This window comes from Pelodiscus sinensis, chromosome 16 (assembly GCF_049634645.1).
Source record: "Pelodiscus sinensis isolate JC-2024 chromosome 16, ASM4963464v1, whole genome shotgun sequence".
Taxonomy (NCBI): domain Eukaryota; kingdom Metazoa; phylum Chordata; order Testudines; family Trionychidae; genus Pelodiscus; species Pelodiscus sinensis.
In genome coordinates, this window is record NC_134726.1 from 2,102,180 (window position 1) to 2,123,397 (window position 21,218).

At 67.3% G+C, this 21,218-nt stretch overlaps 2 protein-coding genes and 2 non-coding genes across 5 annotated transcripts; 3 read left to right on the forward strand and 1 right to left on the reverse strand.

Annotated features, from left to right (window-relative positions):
* The first annotated feature begins 2,324 nt into the window (after nucleotides 1-2,324).
* On the forward strand, nucleotides 2,325-2,395 carry TRNAG-CCC (transfer RNA glycine (anticodon CCC)). Its single transcript has one exon. It is a non-coding gene; the product is annotated as a tRNA-Gly (tRNA).
* A 616-nt stretch (nucleotides 2,396-3,011) lies between these two features.
* TRNAG-CCC (transfer RNA glycine (anticodon CCC)) lies at nucleotides 3,012-3,082 on the forward strand. Its single transcript has one exon. It is a non-coding gene; the product is annotated as a tRNA-Gly (tRNA).
* Nucleotides 3,083-3,493: 411 nt separating this feature from the next.
* METTL26 (methyltransferase like 26) lies at nucleotides 3,494-10,002 on the forward strand. 2 transcript variants are annotated; one of them, XM_075899039.1, is made up of 6 exons: nucleotides 3,494-3,726; nucleotides 5,452-5,614; nucleotides 6,142-6,201; nucleotides 6,810-6,877; nucleotides 7,714-7,792; nucleotides 9,069-9,256. In XM_075899039.1, the coding sequence occupies exons 1-6, from the start codon at nucleotides 3,539-3,541 to the stop codon at nucleotides 9,114-9,116; spliced, it is 606 nt and encodes a 201-aa protein (XP_075755154.1). In that variant the 5' UTR covers nucleotides 3,494-3,538; the 3' UTR covers nucleotides 9,117-9,256. The 2 variants fall into 2 exon arrangements, with proteins under 2 accessions (XP_075755154.1, XP_075755153.1); XM_075899038.1 differs by lacking the exon at nucleotides 6,810-6,877 and having other exon boundaries at nucleotides 9,069-10,002.
* Nucleotides 10,003-10,990: 988 nt separating this feature from the next.
* Nucleotides 10,991-17,862, reverse strand: WFIKKN1 (WAP, follistatin/kazal, immunoglobulin, kunitz and netrin domain containing 1). Its single transcript, XM_075899037.1, has 2 exons — nucleotides 16,869-17,862; nucleotides 10,991-12,845 (listed from the first exon to the last, which is right to left on the reverse strand). Exons 1-2 carry the CDS (start codon nucleotides 17,112-17,114, stop codon nucleotides 11,352-11,354), a joined length of 1,740 nt encoding a protein of 579 aa, XP_075755152.1. The 5' UTR covers nucleotides 17,115-17,862; the 3' UTR covers nucleotides 10,991-11,351.
* Between the last annotated feature and the right edge of the window lie 3,356 nt (nucleotides 17,863-21,218).

Here is a 21,218-nt window from a genome sequence, read left to right on the forward strand (position 1 = left end):
AAGGTTGTTTCCATTACACTTTGGATGAGCAAGTGATGCCTGGAGCAGGGACAGCCCTGGTGGAATGGCGTCTGTGGCCACAGGAAGTCCATACAGTCAGTTTCCCTAACGCAGGCAGTTTCTTTGCCCAGAAATCTCCCGGTCTCACCCTCCCGCGAGCCCTGTGCCCAAGAAGCCCTCTGCTTCCTCCCCGGGTGGCACGCACAGCCGCTTCTCCTGGCTTTCAGCGTCTAGTGCACACAGCCTGCAACCCCATCAGCCCTTAGTGCCGGGGCGGCTGCCACCAAAGCCAGCACTTCCCTTCACCAGAATAGTAGCGATGAGGCACATGAAATCGATGTGAAATGGGCCTTTCCCCTTTGGCACCTGCTTTGGGGAACAGGGGTCACTGGAGCTACTGTGATGCTTTAACGAAAGCCCAGGGACTCAGCTGCAGAGAGCTGCCAGGCGTGGCCAGAGGCAGTGAGAGTCTGGCCCTGGCCAGGGGAGCTGGGCGGCCCTTTTCCCTCTGGTGGCTGGGCCAGGGTGGGTGAGCGGCTGCGGAGATGGGCAGGACTGCTCCGGTGTCTCTCCCTTCGCGGGAGAGCGCTGGTGCTAAACCAGCTGGTCCTGTCCATGCTCAGGCACCGGCTCAACACCCTGCGCCCGGCCCCGGAGGCCCTGGCCAAGCTCCAGAGGGCAGCTTTGGAGTTCTTTTGGCCAGGACTGCACTGGGTCTCTGCAGGGGTCTTGTCCCTCCCCCTGGAGGAGGGGGGCCAGGGCCTGGTCTGCGTGCGCAGCCAGGTCCGGACCTTCCGCCTCCAGGCCCTGCAGACTCCTCTTCAGTGCAGGTAGTCCGGCATGGGGCACCGTGGCGCGCGCCTTCCTCCGCCGCCTCCGATACGACCGGCAGCTCTTTTTTATCCACCCGAGGGGCCTTCCGCGAGACCTCTCAGAGCTGCCGGAATTCTACCAGGACCTCCTCCAGACCTGGAAGCTCTTCTCGGCGACCAGGTCTGTTGTGGCCTCCAAGGGAGCAGACCTCCTCGCGGAGCCCCTGCTCCACAATCCAGCCTTGTGCGTGCAGGTGGCGGAGTCTCCCTCGGGGCGCCGGAGGCTGATCCTGGCAGAAACCACCATGGTCGGAGACCTCCTGGACTACGACAGGCGGGACTGGGTGGATCCCCGAGCGCTCACTCGGCGCATGGGGCTCTCCACCCCCCGAACCCCCCTGTGCCTACTCCAGGAGGTGAAGGCGGCTTTGCCGCGGCCCGCTCTCGACTTCCTGCAGCGGTCTCTGCGAGAAGGTACGCCCCGCCCCTCCCTTCCTGCAAAGCCTCCGGCCCTTATTATCGGGCCCCTGTTCCGCGGGCCCCCCCGGCCTCCCCACCCCTGGACTCCCAGCCGGCTGCAAAAATTGCAGCCGGTCTGTTTTCAAGCCGCGCCAAGACAACATCTGTACACGCTCGTGCTCCACACCCTGCTTTTCCCCACCCTCGCGTCCCGCCCCGATTCCAAGTGGCGGGACTACCTTAGGCCTATAGAGGGTGGGGAACCCCGATGGGCCAGCGTCTATTCCCACCTAATTCCGCGGCCCGTCGGGGACATCAGTTGGCGGCTCCTTCACGGGGCCGTGAGCACGGGCGTGTACTTGGCGCGGTTTATCCCAATCCCGGACACCTGCCCCTTTTGCGGCGTGAGGGAGAACCTGGCGCACGCCTACCTCGAATGCGCCAGGGTGCAGCCCCTATTCCGGCTCCTCCAGAACCTCTTACTGAGGTTCTGGCTGCACTTTTCCCCTCACCTTTTTATTTACGCACACCCCATCCGTGGCCCCACAGAGTCGCGAGACCTCGTCACCCTCCTCCTGGCTCTAGCAAAGGTCGCCATCTAGAACCCCAGGAGTGAGATGCTGGACGAGGGGTTCTCTGCGACTGTGGGGCCTATTTCCGCTCCTCCCTTACGTCACGAATCCGGGCAGAGTTCCTCCGGGCGGCATCCACTGGCTCCATCCACAGCTCTGAGGAGCAGTGGGCGCTGGCCGGGGTTCTCTGCTCGGTGTCCCCATCCGGCTCCCTAGTTATGAACCTTTGGCCCACACTCCTTGCCCCTTTAGTCATTATTTGTCCCAAGTAATTAATTGAACCAAGGGTCCAGTCGTCCCTCCCGCAAGGCTGGGGGAGGGGCTTTTAGACACTCTCCCGTGACTTCAAATAGGCCCTCTGGTGGCTGCTCTGCTCTGCGACAGGGACCCGAGCTCAGTGAGGCGGGGTGGCGCGGCGTAGGCCAGCAGGTGGCGCTGCTGCGCAGCGAGATGGACTCCCCTGGTGTGCAATGCATCCATTGCGCCGCTGGTGTAGTGGTATCATGCAAGATTCCCATTCTTGCGACCCGGGTTCGATTCCCGGGCGGCGCAGGCACAGTACTTGTATGAGGAAAGATTTCTTTAATCCAGCAGGGCGGAAAATCTATGGGACTCCGTGGTTAGGACTCGCACAAATTCCGGCCAAAAATAAAATTCAGGGCGTTAACAAACAGTACAGGTAATTAACGAGTGGACCCCCCCCCCCCCTGGGGTGGTGAACTCACAAGATTGTGATTCCCAATGGGGCAGTCATTTTGCTACTGTGCTTGTGTATCTAGAACATGCGGGCTGTGCGATGGCAGCGCTGGGATGGGCCCAGGGTCCCTGTCGCAGAGCACATGCCCTGGCTTTGTGTGTGTCACTTTAGTACAAATGGCAGAAAAAACTAGACCCCCGCACATGGGCAACGGCGAACGAAATGCCTGGTGGGCCACACACAGACCCCTGGTGGGCCCAGGCTGCGTTACATCAATCCCCCTTCTCTATAAGAGGTAAGGTCTCGCCTCCTGCAGGAACCAGTGAGCACGCTTGGCTGATTCTGGGATGCGACAAGCCAGCCTGGTTGGTCATGATGCGCCCTGCTTCTAATCTATGAAGTAGGAAGAAGCCGGCAGGTGGCGCTGCAGCGCAGCGAGATGGGCTGCTCCGAGGCGCACGGCCAGAAGCCGCGCCGCTGGTGTAGTGGTATCATGCAAGATTCCCATTCTTGCGACCCGGGTTCGATTCCCGGGCGGCGCACGGGTGTTTTTTTCCCCTTCTCTCCAAAGCCCTGGGCGCCTAGAATCCCGCGCGCTGGCTGCACCCCAGGGCCCCCCTTTAACCTGCGCCCCTCTCAGCCCCCGTTTATTCACCTGCTCCCGGCCCCCGCCCCGTGTTACTCCAGCAGGGGGTGCAAGGGGGCGGGGGTGTCGGTCCCTCCCTGCTCCCCGGGGCCCGATGCCCTTTGCCTTTGGGGGGTTGTCATTCCAAGCAAGGCCGGGAGGCTCCCCCTGCAGACCCGGAGTGGGCGGGACAGTGCCCCCCCCACAGGGACATTTGCATTAAAACTCCCCGCCCCCCCTTAGTCCCCCTCCTCTTCCCGCGAGAAATGGGCCGCGGTCACTTTAAGGCGCGGGGCGGGGGCCGGCCTGGTGCATGCTGGGATTCGTAGTCCCAGCCGGCGGGCCCGGTGTCCCGGCGTGCCCCGCGCGCACGATGGCGGCGGCGGAGCGGAACAAGGAGCCCATCCTGCGGGTGCTGCGCGACTACGCGAGCCCCGGCCCGGCCCCGCTGCGGCTGCTGGAGGTGGCGTCGGGCGCGGGGCAGCACGCGGTGCACTGCGCACGCGCGCTGCCCAACCTGCGCTGGCAGCCCTCGGACGTGGAGCCCGCCTGCCTGGAGAGGTGGGCGGGGCCCGGGGCGTGCGGGGGCGGAGCCCCGGGGGTGGGGGCGGGGCCCGGGGTGTGCGGGGGTGGAGCCCCGGGGGTGGGGGCGGGGCCCGGGGTGTGCGGGGGTGGAGCCCCGGGGGTGGGGGCGGGGTTTGTGAGCATGCGGGGGCGGAGCCCCGGGGGTGGGGGCGGGGTTTGTGAGCATGCGGGGGTGGAGCCCCGAGGGTGGGGTTTGTGAGCATGCGGGGGCGGAGCCCCGAGGGTGGGGGCGGGGTTTGTGAGCATGCGGGGGCGGGGCCCCGGGGGTGGGGGCGGGGTTTGTGAGCATGCGGGGGAGGGGCCTGGGGTGTGCGGGGGTGGAGCCCCGGGGGTGGGGGCGGGGTTTGTGAGCATGCGGGGGCGGAGCCCCGGGGGTGGGGGCGGGTTTGTGAGCATGCGGAGGCGGAGCCCCGGGGGTGGGGGCGGGGCCCGGGGTGTGCGGGGGTGGAGCCCCGGGGGTGGGGGCGGGGTTTGTGAGCATGCGGGGGCGGAGCCCCAGGGTGTGCGCGGTGGAACCTGTGGGTGGGGTGTGGTGGGGCTCTGTAGGCAGGGGGCTGGCGTGGGGGGGGGCTTGGCTTTGGGCTCGCTTTGTGCCCCCCCCCCCCCCCGGATAAGGTGAGCCCGGGCATCTGGGGAAGGCTGCTCACGTGGGGACTGTGTGGGTTTGTGCCTAGAGCCAGCTCCCCCCCCCCCACGGGGTTACTGGAGTGGGCCCCCCGTCAGCCGCGTTTTGCACAGGAACGACCCCGTTAGCGGGGGCTGTTGCTCCATCCCAGCCCCAACTTCATGGGTCAGCCCGGCTCTGACTATGGCAGAGCAGTGCCGCCCAGTGGTCAGAACACAGGGCTGGGAGCCCGGGGGGGGCTCCTGGATCTGCAGCCCAGGCAAGGCCCTGGGGTAAAAAGCTTCCAAAGCCACCCTGAGTTCCGCCTGCCTGTGTTCAGGTGCCTTGCTGGGCTCCCCAAACCTTGGGCGCTTCCATCAGCTTTTTCTCAGCCTTGTCCCCGTTTTCCCAGCCGTGCGACGGGCGTCTGCTCTCCGGCGTGCGGGCACGAGCCTCCTGGCGTGCAGCAGCAGATTAAAAAGCCAAGTGCCCTCATCACCCTTCCCCACCCTCTGTGCTCTGCTCAGTGGTGCGGGGGTTGGTGGAAACGGGCCTCCAGGCTGCATAGAAATCTGGTTGGCAACCACGTAGGGCCACTGCCTGGTTTGGGGCAGTGTGGTCTAATGGGCGGAACACTGGACTGTCCCTGCCCCAACACAGCCAGGGGCTGGAGGAGGCTCAGACTGGTGAAGGGAAAGGGAGCGGCTGGGGCTGTGGGAAGGGATTCCACGCTGGGGAAGGGGATCCAGCTCAAGTAGCTGCCGCATGACTCAGAGGTGAGGGTGGGATTTCCATTTGCTGAAGCACCCAGGTTTGGCCCTACTTTGCTCCCTGTCTCCGGCCCTGGTACAGCCCCCCCCCCCCGTCATAGCTGGGGCCAGCTGACCCCCTTTGCAGCCCCCGGTGCGCGATTGGATGGGGCGTGCGTGCAGCGTTCAGCACTGCGGGGCCGGCGCTCAGTCACTGTGCGCTAGTGCAGACGGCAGGCCTGGGTACAGCGCCCCCTGCTGGCTCTGTGGCCGGGGGCCAGCATTGTGCTGCACTGGGGTCCGGTGTGCCCGTCAAGCAGGTGCTCTCCTCCCCCTCCCGCCCCCCAGCATCTCTGCACTGATCGCAGCGCAGAACGTGACGAATGTGAAGCCGCCGATTTTCCTGGACTCGTCCCAGAGCTGGGAGACGTGGGGCGGCGAGAGGCCCAACTCCCTGGACCTCATGGTCAACATCAACATGATGCACGTCACTGAGATGCGGTGCACCGAGGTGAGGCCCTTCCTCCCCTGCCCGGGGCCGGGGCTCTGGGAGCTCTTTGCACCCTGTGGGCTGGGCCGCCGGTCTCTGCCCCTGCCTGAGCCGGAGCCTGGGGGAGCCCAGGTCCTGAAGCGCTGGGTGCACCTAGTGGATGCTTGTTCCCCGAGTGTAACCCTGATATCGGGCCTCCTAAGGCACCTCCTGTCCTGGATCCCGGAGCACGTTACAGACACAGACGAGCTCAGCGTCTCCGCCCCCTGCTCTATTCCCAGGAAACTGAGTCATGTGGCATCTGAAGTGACCGGCCTGGGTCCGCGCGCCTGGCCCGGGCTTTTATCTCCAAGCCCATCCAAGATGGAGCTGGGCTCTTTCCCATCGGTGGGCCCCGGGGTTTGCTCACAGCGCCCCCCCCCTTCATGCAGGGTCCCAGGGTAGAGGGTGAGTGAGTGGACGGGAGCTGGTTCCAGATCCCTGCCCTCCAGGGCCCGGTTCCTGGGGCCCGCCTGGGGCCCCGTCCCTTATGGAGTTTGTTTCCCCAGGGCTTATTCGAAGGAGCAGGGACGCTGCTGAAACCCCAGGCTGTTCTGATCACCTATGGGGTAAGCGATGGTCCCTGGCCGGGCTCAGGCCCACTGCCCTGGGGGGGTGAGAGCCGTGCCCCTCTGCCCCCAGGCTGAGAAGGGGGGTGTCTGGGGAGGGGCTAGGCTGGCTGTTAGCTGGGTGCACACACTAAGAGGTGCAGCTAGAGCCCGCTAGGACCCCGAACGCCTGGCCCTGAGCGTGTGCTGAGCCCCGGGCAGCTCTTGGGGCCCTTTCTGGGCCAGATACCCTGGGCGGGTGGCCCTGGTCAGTTTCTGCTCTCTGGTTTGTGCACTCGATGGTTCCTGTAGGGTCCACGCGCACGGCCCACGCGGGTCCCACGCTCCCCCCTGCTTAGCACATGGCCTCCATCCCCCAGCTCAGGAACTCGTCCTCATGCTGCGTCAGCCTCCCCCGGCAGGGGCACACCCGGGCGCATCCTCCCCCCGGCCCGTTACGGATGTGTCTGCCGGCCTGGGTGGCTCAGGGTCCGGCTCTGCCCGCAGATCACGGTGCTCTCGCTCCCCGCAGCATTCTGGGGCAAGTGGAGCCCTGGGGAATCGCGCCCTGTTGGGGTGGGTGGGCGCCAGGCCACGTTGGGTTGAGTCCCTTCGCCCTGCCCCCGCAGCCCTACGCCATCAACGGCCGGATCAGCCCGCAGAGCAACGTGGACTTTGACTGCTTCCTGAGGCAGAGGTAGGGGAGCCTGGCGTGGGGGCAGGAGAGGGGGCCCTGGGCTCTCGCGGCCCAGTTGTTTGGGAAAAGGGGCCAGTGCAGGTCACCCCCGTCTGGGGGGCCGCAGCGTTCCCCCTGCGTGGGAATGGGGAGTGGGAGGAGCTAGGCAACACGCCCTCCCTAGGGGCCCGGAGCAGAGACCCCCCGCGGGGCACCCGGCCAGGCACCTGCAGATCCCCCCAGCCCGCTCGGCCCCCGGCAGTGGCAGAGGGGCTCAGGACCATTTGCCCCTTGGCTGGCAGTTTGAGACCCAGCCTGGCTTGGAACGTGCAGGCCGGTGCTGGGGCCGCGGTGGAGTCCTGCCTGCCGGGGCGGTATGGCTCAGCAGGGAGCCCATGGGCCGTGCCGACCGAGCGGGCTGGGGTCGGCTTGTCTGCATTGGCTCGGCCGCACCTGATGCTTGAGGCGGGGGCTCCCAGTCCAGGGCCTTAGACCCAGCCCTTCCGCTGTCTGTGGTGCAGCCGGGTCTCCTCCCCCTTGGGTAAGGCTGCTGCCTTGGGGAGCCCCCAGGACCCCACGTCACAGGGCCTTGTGGCTGCCCCAGGACTGGGTTATCCTCCTGCCTTTGTCTCGGGCTGACGGCATTACCCACAATGCCCCTCCCTGGACTCAGCCGCCACGCCCACAGCTGGCGTGTCCCGCGGGCGAAGGCCCAGGCAGGCTCTCTGAGGGTGGCAGCCATGGGGCTGGGTCCCTGGGCCGGCCGCTGCCCCAGCCCTTGGCGTGTGGAAGGGGCTGCCCCTGGACTCCAGCCGCCGCCAGCGGCCACAGTGACACGCTTGCTCTGTCTCCGGCAGGAACCCGGCCTGGGGCCTGCGGGACACGGTTGTGCTGCAGCAGCTGGCCCAGGCCAATGGGCTGCGTCTGGAGAGGATGGTGGGTACCGGCGGGCGCCCCGCGCTGGAGGCCCATGAACTGAGAGGGCACATGCCTGAGCAGGGCCCACCTACGGGGGGATAGTGCTAGAAGGGTGGGATGGTTCCCCTCCCCAGCAGAGCACCCCCTGCCAGAGCTGGGGAGACCTGTCCCTGCTTCCCAGCTTGGCCTGAGGGGGCAATTCTAACACGGGAGCACTGGGAACAGGGCTGGCTCCTGGGGCGGGATGAGAACCCCCGGCCAGGCACTGGTGAGTGCAGAGGGTCCCCCAGCCAGCCCCTCGCGTCACAGCTGTGCAGGGGCAGCACCGAGCCCGTCCAGCCTCTTAGGGCCCTGCCATGGAAGGGAGCGTTTGGGGCCCAGGCCTCTCCCTCCCCAGGAGCAGACTGGTTGGTGTGGCGGCTGTGGGGCTGCCCCGCCGCAGTGCTTTTGGGGGCGTGGCAGAGATCTGCTGTGATTGAGCACGGGAGAGGCTAGAGCGCTCCCCTGCGTCCAGTGCACCCGCATTGTTCCCTGCAGCGCCTCCTGCTGGAGAGACTGGTGCAGTTGGGCGCCCCCCCGCATTCCCTGCAGCGCCTCCTGATGGAGAGACTGGTGCAGTTGGGCGCCCCCCCCCCCCGCATTCCCTGCAGCGCCTCCTGCTGGAGCGACTGGTGCAGTTGGGTGCGCCCCCCCGCATTCCCTGCAGCGCCTCCTGCTGGAGCGACTGGTGCAGTTGGGTGCGCCCCCTGCATTCCCTGCAGCGCCTCCTGCTGGAGCGACTGGTGCAGTTGGGCGCGCCCCCTGCATTCCCTGCAGCGCCTCCCGCTGGAGCGACTGGTGCACTTGGGCGCCCCCCCCCTGCATTCCCTGCAGCGCCTCCTGCTGGAGAGACTGGTGCACTTGGGCGCCCCCCCCCTGCATTCCCTGTAGCGCCTCCTGCTGGAGCAACTGGTGCAGTTGGGCGCCCCCCCGCATTCCCTGCAGCGCCTCCTGCTGGAGCGACTGGTGCACTTGGGCGCCCCCCCCCTGCATTCCCTGCAGCGCCTCCTGCTGGAGCGACTGGTGCACTTGGGCGCCCCCCCCCCGCATTCCCTGCAGCGCCTCCTGCTGGAGGGGTTGGAGACTTTCTGTTTCCCCCTCCCTTAGCCGGGCCATCAGTTCTGATTCCAAGCCCCCCAAGCACTGGTGGCCTTGGGCGCCCCAGGGCTTGTATGCAGCAAGCGGGAGCCTGGCTTCCTGGCAAGCGGGTCTCTTGGAGCTGCCGCGGAGCCCTAACCCAGCTTTGTGCCCCTAGGTGGACATGCCTGCGAACAACAAGTGTCTCATTTTCCGCAAGCAGTGACCCGGGGGGCCCGCTCGGGGCCAGCCGCCTGCTGCATCGGGCTCCATGGCCCGTCAGTGACGCCCTGCCGGAGACGCGCCGCTGGGAGGGGTGCAGCTGCCATCGTGTGGTGTCATCGTGTGCCTGTCGCTCGTCTTCCCGCCCCCAAAGCCTCCGGAAGCAGGGTCGCTCGTGTGCTTGTGGGCACTGCATGCTGCCACCTCCCTGCACGCCCCCACCCAGCCTGTGCTCACGGCCCCCGGGGACGGATAAGCCCCCGAGGGGGGGCACAGCTGGGGTCACCTCTCCCCTGGGGATGTAGCCCTGCAGTGCGGCGGCGTCTGGCTACCCTGGGGGGACGATTCCCCCCTCCCGTGGGCTGGGCCCCATGTAGTCAGACTGCTGCAGCTCTCCCTCGGGCCCTGCTCCCCCCATGGGCTCCCTGAGCCGCACAGTGGTTTCCATCCCCTGCCCCAGTGACCCAGCCGGAGCACGTGGCCTCTGCCACGGCAGCAGTTTCTGTGGGGCCGAGCCGTGGCTAGCCTGGTCCCGCCGTACCAGCCGTGGGGGGGGCTGGACGAACCCGCTCTGGGCCTGGCCCCCCCTTCGCCTGCCAGCGGCTCGGCAGCAACCCCAGGCTGCCAGGGGGCAGTGTGACCAGAGCCCGCACGCCGGGGGGGGGGTCCGAGGTGCCCAGGTGATTTAGGGGCACGGGTCCCACCACGGCAGGGAATTGGGCTCTGGAATCACCGGCTCTCGCTCCCCTACCCAAGTCCAGCAGGGCAGCCGGACGCTGCGGGGTGGGCGCCCTCTAGTGGCCTGAGGGGGTACTGCAGGGCTGTGGGTTGGGGGACCGGCTGCCCTGGAGCATGTGGGCCCTGGCCCAATAAAGATCGTGTTTGCCTGGTGTCCGCCTCAGCTCGCTGGTGTCCTGCAGCCCTGGGCTGCCACGGGGCTCGGGTGGGGGCAAGTCTGACCGGTAAGGGGGCTGGGTGCACCGGGAGGGGCGAGAGGGCTTGGGTACTGGAGGGGGGCACGTTGAGGTCTCCCAATGGGGCCAGAAATGAAGGGCTTGGGGGGGGGGCGGGGGGAGCGCCAGGCTGTGGTCAGGGCAGCGCTTACCACGGCCCCATGGTGCGTGCAGGCACCGCCCTCCCCGCTCCTATTGGCTGTGTCTCCTGGCGCTCAGGACAGGGGGGTGGAAGCTTAGCTCCCCCGCCCCCCCCCCCGCCAGTAGCTTTAATGTAGAACCCGGCCCCTGTGTGCAGGGGGGGCCCTGTCCCAGGGCAAGTGTCCCAGCCAACCAGCCTGGCCCCCCATCCAGCACCTGGCTCAAGGCCCTGCGGGTGCTGCCTAGGCTCAGCAGTGGGAGTGACGGCTGCTCCCCCATCCCCACCTGCCTAGCTGTGCTGCTGGCAGGGAGATTTGCCTTCGGCTGTAGCTCTGGCTGGAGAGAGGCTGCCACAGCCACGGGGGTGATGGAGGCCACATGGCCCAGGACCGAGAGCATGAGCAACTTTGTCACAGCCCCGTGCCTCAGTTTCCCCAGCTGTAAAAGGGCTAATGCTACAGCCTCCTTGGCAAAGGGCCTTGAGTGTGATGGCCGGAGGCTGCAGCAGCACCAGGCTCCCAGTCTGGCAGCCGCTGCCTGGGACCAGCAGGCGGCTCTGTGCCCAAGGGATGTTGCTGGCTATTTGGGCCGTGGCTTTCCTGCCAAGCCCCCTGAAGGGACGCCGGCCAGAGCCTGGTCTCATCTCCCTCTGGTCGCTCTGCAGCGGGCTGCTGCCCACCGAGATAGCAGGGCCCCCGGGCAGCATTCAGCTCCCATGCTGGCCCTGAGCCGTGCCAGCCCGAGGCAGCCTCATGCAGCTGCTGCACCCACCCCCCCGTGCCGCGGGGTGGCTCTTGGAGAAGCGGGGGCATCATGCTTTTATTGGCATAGTCTGGCCTCGCCAGGGCACACAGGGCACCGCTCCATTACAGTTAGACAACGGCCAGGCTGCTGGGTAGAACCAGGCCTGGCCCCGGCCCCCCTGGGCATTAGACCAGCCTCCGTTGCACCATGAGATGCCCACCCGTGGCCATGGGGAGCTGGCAGAAGCGTCTCCGCTCTGACCTCAAGGGGGAGGATCTGGGGAGCGGGCGGCAGCCCCAGGCCTGGCCCCGGGGGGGGGCTGGTAGCCACGCCTGGCTGGGGAGGACTCTGACCCCCACCCCAAACCCCTGAGGCTGCCCCCAGCCAGGGCAGCCTGCACCTCAGTCCTGGAACCTGTTGAGAAGCTCGCAGGTTTTCTTCTCCAGCAGCTCGTAGATCTTCTTCACCCGCTTGTCGCTGGCGGCCCGGACGTAGCTGTTGGGGTCCAGCATGGCCATGCCGTCGTGCACCTCCCCCATGATGATGAGGGGCCCCTCCTCCGCCGTCATGTTGGGGCAAGGGCAGCTCCAGTCCATGGCGCTCAGGGTGACCTCCAGGTACTTGATGTTGAAGAACTTGAGGCCCATCTTCTCGTCCTTGAGGATGTCCTCCAGGGCGAAGCGGGCGATGCCCGAGTCCTGCTCCTCCACGAGCTCCATGAGCCGGCCCACGATGGCGAAGTCGCTGCGGCACAGGCTCAACACCATCTTGCTCTTGAGCCGGCAGGCCTTGCACGGCAGGGACTTGGGGAAGGGGCAGGCGTCCTCGCAGGCCCCCCGGCTCTCGAAGTTGTTCTCGTTGCCCTCGCAGCCGCCGTAGACGAAGGAGTGGCACTGCTTCAGGAGGGGGTTGTAGGCCCAGCGGGCCTCCCAGCTCTTGCAGGGCCCCTGCACCACGGGCAGGGTGCAGGTGTTGACGGCGCTGCTGACGCAGGCCGCCCGGCAGGCCGCGTAGGTCTCAAAGTGGTTCTGGTTGGCGCCACAGCCGCCGTAGCGGAAGGTGGCGCAGGAGCCCTTCTTGGGGTCGAAATGCCAGCGCACCTGCTGGGCCTCGCACTCCCGCGCGTCCGGCTCCTTCAGGCACTCGCCGACCGGGAGCGGCTGGGCGCCGGGGGCCCGGGGCTCCCCGCCGGAGGGGCCCCGCTTGATGACGGAGAGGGGGAAGTCGGCCCGGAGGAGGCCGGCGGCGTTCCTGGCGGTGCAGGTGTAGATGCCGGCGTCCTCGGGCTGGGCGCTGTAGATGACCAGCTGGCCGATGTTGGTGACCACCACGTTGCCGTACATCTGGTCGGGCCGCAGGATGAAGTTCTCCTGGTGGTCGCTCTGCTTCTCCCAGGTGATGTCGGGCCGGGGCCGCCCGCTCACGTCGCAGTGGAAGCTGACGGTGCCGCCCACGGCGACCGACTGGTGGAAGGGGTTGCTGTAGAGGGCGGGGGGGATGGGCACCTCGGCGGTGGCCCCGGGCGTGGGGGGAGCCGTGGTCTCGGGCGGCACCGGGCTGGTGTTGGGCCAGGTGAAGACGTACTTGCAGGGCACCACGCTGAGGCTGATGCCCCGGATGCAGGCCTCGGCGTCCATGTAGCACTTGTTGTAGTAGGTGAGCCCGTCGGAGGCGCAGGTGAAGTTGGGCTCCTTCTCGCACCGGTCCTTGCACTTGCAGACGGGCTGCCCGTCCCAGATGTCGCAGTCCGAGCCCTGCTGGGTGCACACGAAGCTCTCGCACGAGGCCTCCTGCGCCAGCGCCAGGGACGAGACGCTGCCGTCGGCGTAGCGGGCGGCCACGCAGCTCCGCAGGCCGCAGACGTTGGTGCAGCACTTCTCAAAGCCTTCGCAGTCCTGCAGGAGAGCAAGCCGCAGCAGGTTACAGCCAGCCCTGCCAGGACAGCCCCGGTGCCCCCGCCCTGGATCGGCCGCCTGCCAACCTCTCCCACCCACCACCGGGCTGCAGCCACCTCCGGGGCAGCTGTGTAACCGCACACAGCAACAGCGCGCAGCCAAGACACCACTGCGGGAGCGAGGCATGGGAGTTCGGTCTGCGGCAGGGCTCCAGCCCCAGGCCGGCAGTTCAGGGGCCCCCTGGAAGAGCCGGGTGCTGACGGGGCAGGCAGGGCTGTTGCAGAGAGAGGCTAGTCCCCGTGTGCATCGGGTGTCGCTGACCCTGCAGGCCAGCCGTGCGTTGTAGGCAACCCGCCAAAGGGACTGGCCCTGACCGAGAGCGCAGAAGAGGAGGGCTTGAAACGAACGGACACACTGGATGCGACCTCAGATATGAAATTCAATAATTACTAACTGAACGGCGCGAGCCGTCCTGTTGCAGCTCTACACACACACACACACACACACACACACTGTTGCAGCTCTACACACACACACACACACACACACTCACTGTTGCAGCTCTACACACACACACACACACACACTGTTGCAGCTCTACACACACACACACACACTCACTGTTGCAGCTCTACACACACACACACACTCACTGTTGCAGCTCTACACACACACACACACTCACTCTGAGTTGGAGTGGAAAGCAGACTCCACGCTCTGCAGACCAGCAGGCCAGTGGCAGGCCCCATGTTCGTTAAGGGGGCTGGGTGTGTCCCCACAGCTTTGGCTGTGCCAACGTGGCTGTCAAAGGCAGGGAAATGAGCTTTGTTGTGCGTTCGTCACTTACTGTCTTTATCCCAGCCCAGGGCAGCAGTGCCCAGGTCGTAGCTGCGTTCCCGTCCTGCAGTCGCTCGCTAAGTGCCTGGTGAAATTCCCGGGTCGGAGAATGGCGCCGTTCACACCCATGGCCGAGTGCCCAGGCCGGGTAAAATGTCCCCCCGTGTGTTACCGGTTTTGAGGTCTGGCCTGTTGCAGCGACTGCCCGGGTTGGCCACTGTCCGTGGACGAGCTGGCACAGGTCCCATTAGCGGCCGTGCAGTTGTATGAGCCTCTGCTGTGGTGGCTGATGCGGGTAGGGCCTGGGATGGTGTTACCTGTATAGAGGGGTTGGCAACGGGGCTTGTGGCAGGGGTAGGTCCCGGGCTGAGTGCGCCTGGGGTGTGGCTGCAGGTTGGGGGGTGTCTGGGGCCGAGGCCTCCGTGGCCTGCGCGGGGGAGGGCTCGTGTTCCAGGACAGGCTGTGGGGTGTCCGAGAGGCGCTGGGGGGGCTGTAGGTGACTAGTGGTAGGAAACGCACCGTGGTAACCCCCCCCTCAGCTCCGCCTCTGCCCCGCATGGCTGGCGAGGAGGTAACGCACCGCCCAGAGGCGACCCCGGCGGGTCGGGCTAACGTCAGCGCTGGGCACGCGGGCGAAGCTAAGGCCTGGGATTTTCAGACACACCTGCCCAGCCCATGCTGGGGAGCGTCACCTCGGCCTGTGCCCAAGCGGTCGAAGTCTTCGCAGGCGCCAGCGCGGGGGAAGGGGGAGCTGGAGGACCCGCTGCCCTTAGACTTGGTCTTTGACCGACTCCCTCGCCACAGCCCATAAGCGCCCGGCTCGGCCCTGCGCTGGGAGGGCTCAGGCTCTCGGGGATCTGTGTTGGGCAGGAGGAACGATGGGTTTCCACAAGAGAGAGGGGGCAGCCTCTGGGGACCGGGGCTGTTTGGCATATTCCTATGGGCCTGGGCAGGGGGAGCCCCAAGTGCAGGGGACGCAGACTTCATGGCGAGAGCGAGGCCCACAGCTGCCCGCAGAGCGACTCGGGGACGTCACACCCTGGGGGGCAAACCGGCCTAACTCCTAATACACACCAAGCCCTGGGTGGCGGTAACCCCGCCAGGCACAGCACACGGCTCAGGCACGACCCCAAGCCCGGTGACCGGGGCTCTGAAAACACCCCCCAGTGGCTGCTGCGGCACGAGACAGGCCAGGCTGGTGGGAACCGGGAGGCAGACGCGATCGTGGGGCTGTTACAGAATCCACAATATCCCCAGCGCCTGTGCACCCTGCCCCGGAGAGACACAGCGAGAGGGGGGCAAGGTGCGGAACCGGGCAGCAGCCATCCGCGGAGAGATGAAAAAGACTGGGATGTTCCCGCTTGGAAAGGGACGACTACAGCGGAGACTGGTCTATGGGGGGGGGGACACAGGACTGCGGGGCAGCTCTGTAGGGTCAGGCGGGGTGTGGGGGGCAGGAAGAGGGAGGGTTATTTACCCCTTTGCAAGCCCTAAGGGGTCTCCCGGTGCGATAGACAGGCAGCAGCTTTGACCCAAGCTCTGGGAGCAAGTCTCTCCCCGCTCAGCCTGTGCTAGTCCTGCCCGGGGGTGGGGCCTGGATTCAAACCGGCCCTAGGGAAGCCCCGGGGGGCTGGTCCCTCAGTAGCTATTGGCCGAGATGGCCAGTGCTCTGACCCAGCCTGGCCCTTCGTATTAACCACAAGAACGAGCCCCATCGCCCCCGTCACCGCAGCCTCCTGGGCCCCCGGGGCTGTTCTCGGTTGACAGGTGGGGGAAACTGAGGCACATGTGGGGGCATGCCCAGTCCGGGGGGGCCACAGTGAGCCAATGGCTAAGCTGGGGCCGGAGGCCCCCTGGCCCTCAGTCCTCCCCCCATCCACGGCGGTTTTGGCTCCACGGCTTCATCGGCACGCAGCCTGCTGCCCCCGGCGCTAACAGCTGCAGGCTGCTTGGCACAGGCAAGGGCCCAGTGGCGTCCATCCCCGCCCAGCGGGAGGCTGAGACCGGGCCCGTGGGGAGAGCCGCGGGACACACCGGTAAAGTCTAGTGAGCAGCACAGCCCCGGGGACGCCAGCGCGTTCTGCCTGGTGCCACGCCGGGGGCCGGAGCAACTGTCCACAGGGAGCTGCCGGCCAGAGCCAAGGGAGGCTGCTTCCGCCCTGCTCGTCAAACCAGCAGGAGCCAGAGCGGTGGGCCGGCCCCATCATCCCGAGGGCACCTGGGCGCCATGGCGGCACGTCCTCCCTTCCCTCTGCTGCAGGTGGGACAGGTCCCCCTTATGTGGCCCAGGAGCTGGGGGCCCTGCCCCTCCTCGGGCCTGAGCCCCTCTCTGCTGCCCCACATGGGAGCCAGAATTGGGGAGGGGCCTGATCCAGACAGACACCGGGCAGGCAAAGAAGCAGAAGCAGGTCAAGGGGGCGTGACTCCCTCCTGGACACACCATGGGTTGGTGGCAGAGCTGGGGACAGGAGCCAGCTCACTCAGTGCAAAGCTCTAACTCCTAGGTCGCACTGCCTCTCTGCTGCAAACTTCCTGCTCGCCTGCAGCACACTGAGCACTGCCGGCTGAAACTGGCACCGACCCCCACACTTTGTCCGCTCCCCTGCCAGCGCAGACCCTGGGTCACCTCCCGCCTGCCCTCCAGGGGACTCCACACGGGCCCCACACGCAGACATGGCACCAGCACATCTGTGGGCCTCCCCAGTCTCCCGCCCTGGGCCGTGCCCCGCTGCCTGGCTGGGCCAGGTTTCATTGCCTGCAGTGTCACAGCCTCCCCTTGGGTACTTGCGAATCGGGTCTCCAAAGGCCTGGCCCACCCACAGCTGGCGGCCCCGGCCCGCTGGGTCTTGCTGGTGGGAGGGCTCCTGGCCGGGCCCTGGGGATGAAACTGACCAGCAGCCACAATTGCTCCCCCACCCGAAAAGCGCAACAAGCGACTAAATCGCTGCCTGGGTCCGAGCAAGGGGCAGCTGCCCGGGCAGGCTGCAAATCACGCCCCAGGAGCCTGGGGGTGCAGAGCAGGCCCCGACCTGACGGCTCAGGCAGGACATCACCAGAAAGCCTCAGTGCCAGGCTGCAGGTGGGCACCCACCTCCCCCCGCCGGGTCTGTGCTAGCCAGTCCCTCCATGCACCACCTTCCACCAGGGGCTCGGTCCCGGGCGGCCCCGGAGCCAGGCAGCGCTCACCTGGTCCGTGCGGCACTCCCGCTCGCAGGTGCTCTGGGCGTCCACCCACAGGTTGGGGTTCAGCTGGTTGGGGCACACGCCGAGGTGGCTCATCCGCACCGGCTGCAGGCTGGCGCTCTCGGCCAGGACGGGCAGGAGGGACAGGAGCAGTGCGGCCAGCATGGGGTCGGGCGCGGCTGCCTCCAGGGGCCGGCGCGCCCCTTTGATCCTCTTCAGTGCCCTTCCGCCGAGGTGCCAGGCAGACATCGGGCCCCCCGGCCAGGAGGCTCCGCGCGTGCAGCTCCCTCCAGCAGAGCGAATCGCATCCAAAGTGCGGCCGGCACGTGCGGCACCCGCAGCTCCGGCTCTACCGTGCCCAGGCCGCGCTCCGCATGGGCTCTCCGGAGACGAGGCCCGACAGCGCCGGCCACTTCAGGGGCTGCGCTCCGGCTGAAGACCCCCGCGAGGCCCTGCCAAGCTCATCTTCCAGCGGAGGGGCTCAGATCCCCGGGTGAACGGCTCTGGGGAGGGGGAGACTCATTCACAGACGGGCTCCGTCCATGCGGGTCCCCCAAGGGGGTCGTTAAGCCCCAGCCGCCCGCAGTGCTTGGTTTGCGGCCATGGTTTGGCGTGCGGCTTTCGCCGGCGTGGTGTAGGGAGCAGCGGCGGGTCCCGCCGAGTGGCTGAGCCGGGCCTGGGGTGTGCGTGTGCGGCTGGGGGGTGGGCTGGGAGGGGAGAGGAGGGAGGCAGGCCTGTAACCTGAGTCCGCTCCTCTCACGGATGCGTCTGGGCGGCTGGAATGGAAAAGCCGCTGACCTCAGACTCTAACCCCGTCTGAGCCGATCGCTGGGCAAACACTGGGAGGAGATCAAAGGACCCGAGGAGTCTCCGAAGAGTGAGCGGGAGGGGGGAGCCGCCAGGCAGGGGCGAATTCTTGCGGGATGAGCACATCGCCCAGAACGCTGCCCATTTGGAGCCTGGTGGCCCACGCCAGGCCCAGGAGCGAGAGATGAGCCCGGCCCGTTCGCCAGGTGCCCGGCCCGCTGCTCCCTGGCGGGGACCCGGCCGGCTGGCATGGCGCTCCCTGGCTCGCTTTGGAAGGGCTGCCACATGCCGGGGATGGGCACCGCCGGCGAGCCCAAGGAGCCAGGACTCAGCAGGCGGCCTCCAGGGACTCCGCTCCGTGGGGCCCAGGTGTGAGCCAAGGAGGGCAGCGCTGCGGAGGGGGCAGCCGTGCTCGTGCTGGCTGATGCCAGGCAAGCCATGGGCAGGGCCAAGCGAGCAAGGGCGGGGGGAGCTGCTCCTGGGCAGGCTCTGCTGGGGCTCAGGGAGCAGGACAGCCGTTCACAAGGCCAGCTTGCCCAATGGCTACAGCACGCTGCCAGGCTGCTCCCCTGAATCCGGCCACAGCCAGCTCAGCAGGCTTGGGGGACAGAGGGGCTGACCCCCTGGCTCCTTGGCCTCTCTTGGGCGATGGGAGCCAGGGAATTGTCCCTCCTCTGGGCCCTGAGAATCACTCGCAGTGAACGTCCCATCCGCCTCTGGGAAACCGCAGCCAGGCTGCGGGGGGAGCCCGGGCTGATGTGTCGGGGGGTTGGGCCGCCGGCTTGCTGGGTCCCAGATCACACCGAGCTGGCGGCCTGTCGCACACAGGGGCCAGCGCTGTTACCCCACTCGGTGCCCGGAGCCTCCCAGGGGCTAGATCCTGCAGACGTGGGAACAGCCTGTCACTGGCTCCGGCCCTAGCGGCGGTGAGGAGCCGCCCAGGACCAGGCGCCCAGAGGTACGAGGAGGACGAAGTCAGTGGCCAAGAGATGGCTTGGCTCAAAGACCAGCCGCTCGGAGAGGCAGAAGAGCCTGACGGACCCGCGGGGCCAGCGCCCAGGTCAACACCACCAATGCTAGGGGAGAAGGAAAAGGAGGCGATACGGTGGCGGACTCAGCGTGAGTGCCAGGCATTCCAGGTTCATTTCCCCAGCTCTACCCTGGGTGACCCTGAGCAGTCGCTGCCGTCTCCGGGCCTCAGTTTCCCCAGCCATGGAACTGAGCTAATCCTCCAGTGGCCTCCCCTCCCCCCAGGAGAGCGCGGCAGAGGCGTGATTGTTCTCACAGCCCCTCCTGGTCCTAGCGGGCTCCGTGCCATGGGTCGGCCTGGAGGAGAACAGCCTGGCCTGGCGACAGCTGCGGCCCAGGCGGAGAGATGGATTTGGAGAGCATGCCTGTGGCTTTACGGCAGAAGCCTTTACAATACCGTAATAAAGTCACGGCCCCCGGGAAGCCCCGCAGTTGCTGCCGTGGGGCACGCGCTGGAGCAGGAGCTGCTGTCCTGCTCCCCGAGCCCCAGCAGAGCCTGCCCAGGAACAGCTCCCCCGCCCTTGGTCGCTTGGCCCTGCCCATGGCTTGCCTGGCATCAGCCAGCACTAGCACGGCTGCCCCCTCCGCAGCGCTGCCCTCCTTGGCTCACGCCTGGGCCCCACGGAGCGGAGTCCCTGGAGGCCACCTGCTGAGTCCTGGCTCCTTGGGCGCCCCTGCAGTGCCCATCCCCGCGGCCTCTGGCAGCACCAGCACTACACAGCAGCAGCTCCTCTGGGTGCCTGCCTCTGGAGCTACAGAACCGCCTGCCCACAGGGGCTCATGACCCACAGTGATGCTGCGCTGACCCCGTCCAGTAGAGGGCAGCATTAACACAGGCCAACAGGGCGTTAGATTCGGCACTGAGCTGTGCCCCAATTTCACAGCCCCTCTGAGCACAGTATCTGGGGGGCATTTATCCTCCCCATATGGTACTGGCCCAGACGCAGCTCCCTGGGGACTGGACCAGCCGCCGTGGCGTCCGCCGTACGATACTGGCCCAGACGCAGCTCCCTGGGGAACTGGACCAGCCACCGTGGCGTCCGCCGTACGATACTGGCCCAGACGCAGCTCCCTGGGGACTGGACCAGCCGCCGTGGCGTCCGCCGTACGATACTGGCCCAGACGCAGCTCCCTGGGGAACTGGACCAGCCACCGTGGCGTCCGCCGTACGATACTGGCCCAGATGCAGCTCCCTGGGGACTGGACCAGCCGCCGTGGCGTCCGCCGTACGATACTGGCCCAGACGCAGCTCCCTGGGGAACTGGACCAGCCGCCGTGGCGTCCGCCGTACGATACTGGCCCAGACGCAGCTCCCTGGGGAACTGGACCAGCCGCCGTGGCGTCCGCCGTAGGGTACTGGCCCAGACGCAGCTCCCTGGGGAACTGGACCAGCCACCGTGGCATCCGCCCTACGGTACTGGCCCAGACGCAGCTCCCTGGGGACTGGACCAGCCGCCGTGACGTCCGCCCTACGGTACTGGCCCAGCCGCAGCTCCCTGGGGACTGGACCAGCCGCTGTGGCGTCCGCCGTAGGGTACTGGCCCAGCCGCAGCTCCCTGGGGACTGGACCAGCCGCTGTGGCGTCCGCCGTAGGGTACTGGCCCAGACGCAGCTCCCTGGGGACTGGACCAGCCGCTGTCATGGCATTAAAGGCGCGTGTAGCCTGGAATTGTAGCCAAGCGGGGGTAACGGGGTCCCCTCCCCCTCGGTGCTCCCTGCCCCCTCCGCGAGGGTCGGTTTGGCGAGGCAGCAGAACCGAGCAGCGAGGCCCGTCTGCTGCCCTGCTTGTGGTGCATGGAGCCGTCCCTTTACTCCAGCCGGGCTTGCTCGGGTTGATTTCCCCTGGGAGGGAAAGCCGGAGGCCACCCGCCCAGTCTGGCAGGCCAGGGAGTCGAACCTTCGTCTCCCAGCCCTAGGCCAGGGCCGGAGCCCACTCTCCAGCTTCCTCGTGGCGAGGCGGCCGCCTGGTGGCAGCTGCTGTTTCCGGATGCCAGGCACCTCCTCTGGCCAGAAACACGCGGGCGAGCGCCCCCCCCAGGGCCAGCGCCCGGCTCCGGCCCTGCAGGGGTCGGCAAACCACGAGCAGCACCGCAGGCTTGAAGCCCCGGGCTGCGTGGGCACCGCTGCGGGCGCCAGGGCTGGTTCGCCCACTCAGGCCCCTTCAGGGGGTCCCAGGATGACGCCGGCAGGAGGAGAAAGCTGCTTCATGGGAGCTCCCGGGTGCTGGGAGAGAAGTTAAGCCATGGAGGAGGTGGCCTTTGCAGCCCACAGGAACTGGCTCCCTGCTAAGCGCCTGTACCAGCTTGTTTCTCTGGAGCACCCAAGGAGGATGCTTGCTCCTAAGAAACTGCACCCCGGGCTCGCCCGCCCCCTTGCATGTCTGGGCCCACTCAGGCCGGCCCCCGGGCCCCTGTGGAGCTGACGTCTCTGGGCAGGTGCAGGGGGCTGCTCCGCTGGCCCCTAGCAACTCGTTCTGCTTCGGTCACCCCATTAAGCAGCTGGGGCTTGGGGGTCCCG

What these genes read in the sequence shown, in the direction of transcription:
- METTL26 (XM_075899038.1), top strand. Translation starts at nt 3,539, where the DNA reads ATGGCGGCGGCGGAGCGGAACAAGGAGCCCATCCTGCGGGTGCTGCGC. An exon ending in GAGCCCGCCTGCCTGGAGAG is followed by an intron (nt 3,727 to 5,451) that starts GTGGGCGGGGCC and finishes CCCGCCCCCCAG; the next exon opens with CATCTCTGCACTGATCGCAG. An exon ending in CTGTTCTGATCACCTATGGG is followed by an intron (nt 6,202 to 7,713) that starts GTAAGCGATGGT and finishes TGTCTCCGGCAG; the next exon opens with GAACCCGGCCTGGGGCCTGC.
- WFIKKN1 (XM_075899037.1), bottom strand. Translation starts at nt 17,114, where the DNA reads ATGTCTGCCTGGCACCTCGGCGGAAGGGCACTGAAGAGGATCAAAGGG. An exon ending in GGGAGTGCCGCACGGACCAG is followed by an intron (nt 12,846 to 16,868) that starts GTGAGCGCTGCC and finishes GCTCTCCTGCAG; the next exon opens with GACTGCGAAGGCTTTGAGAA.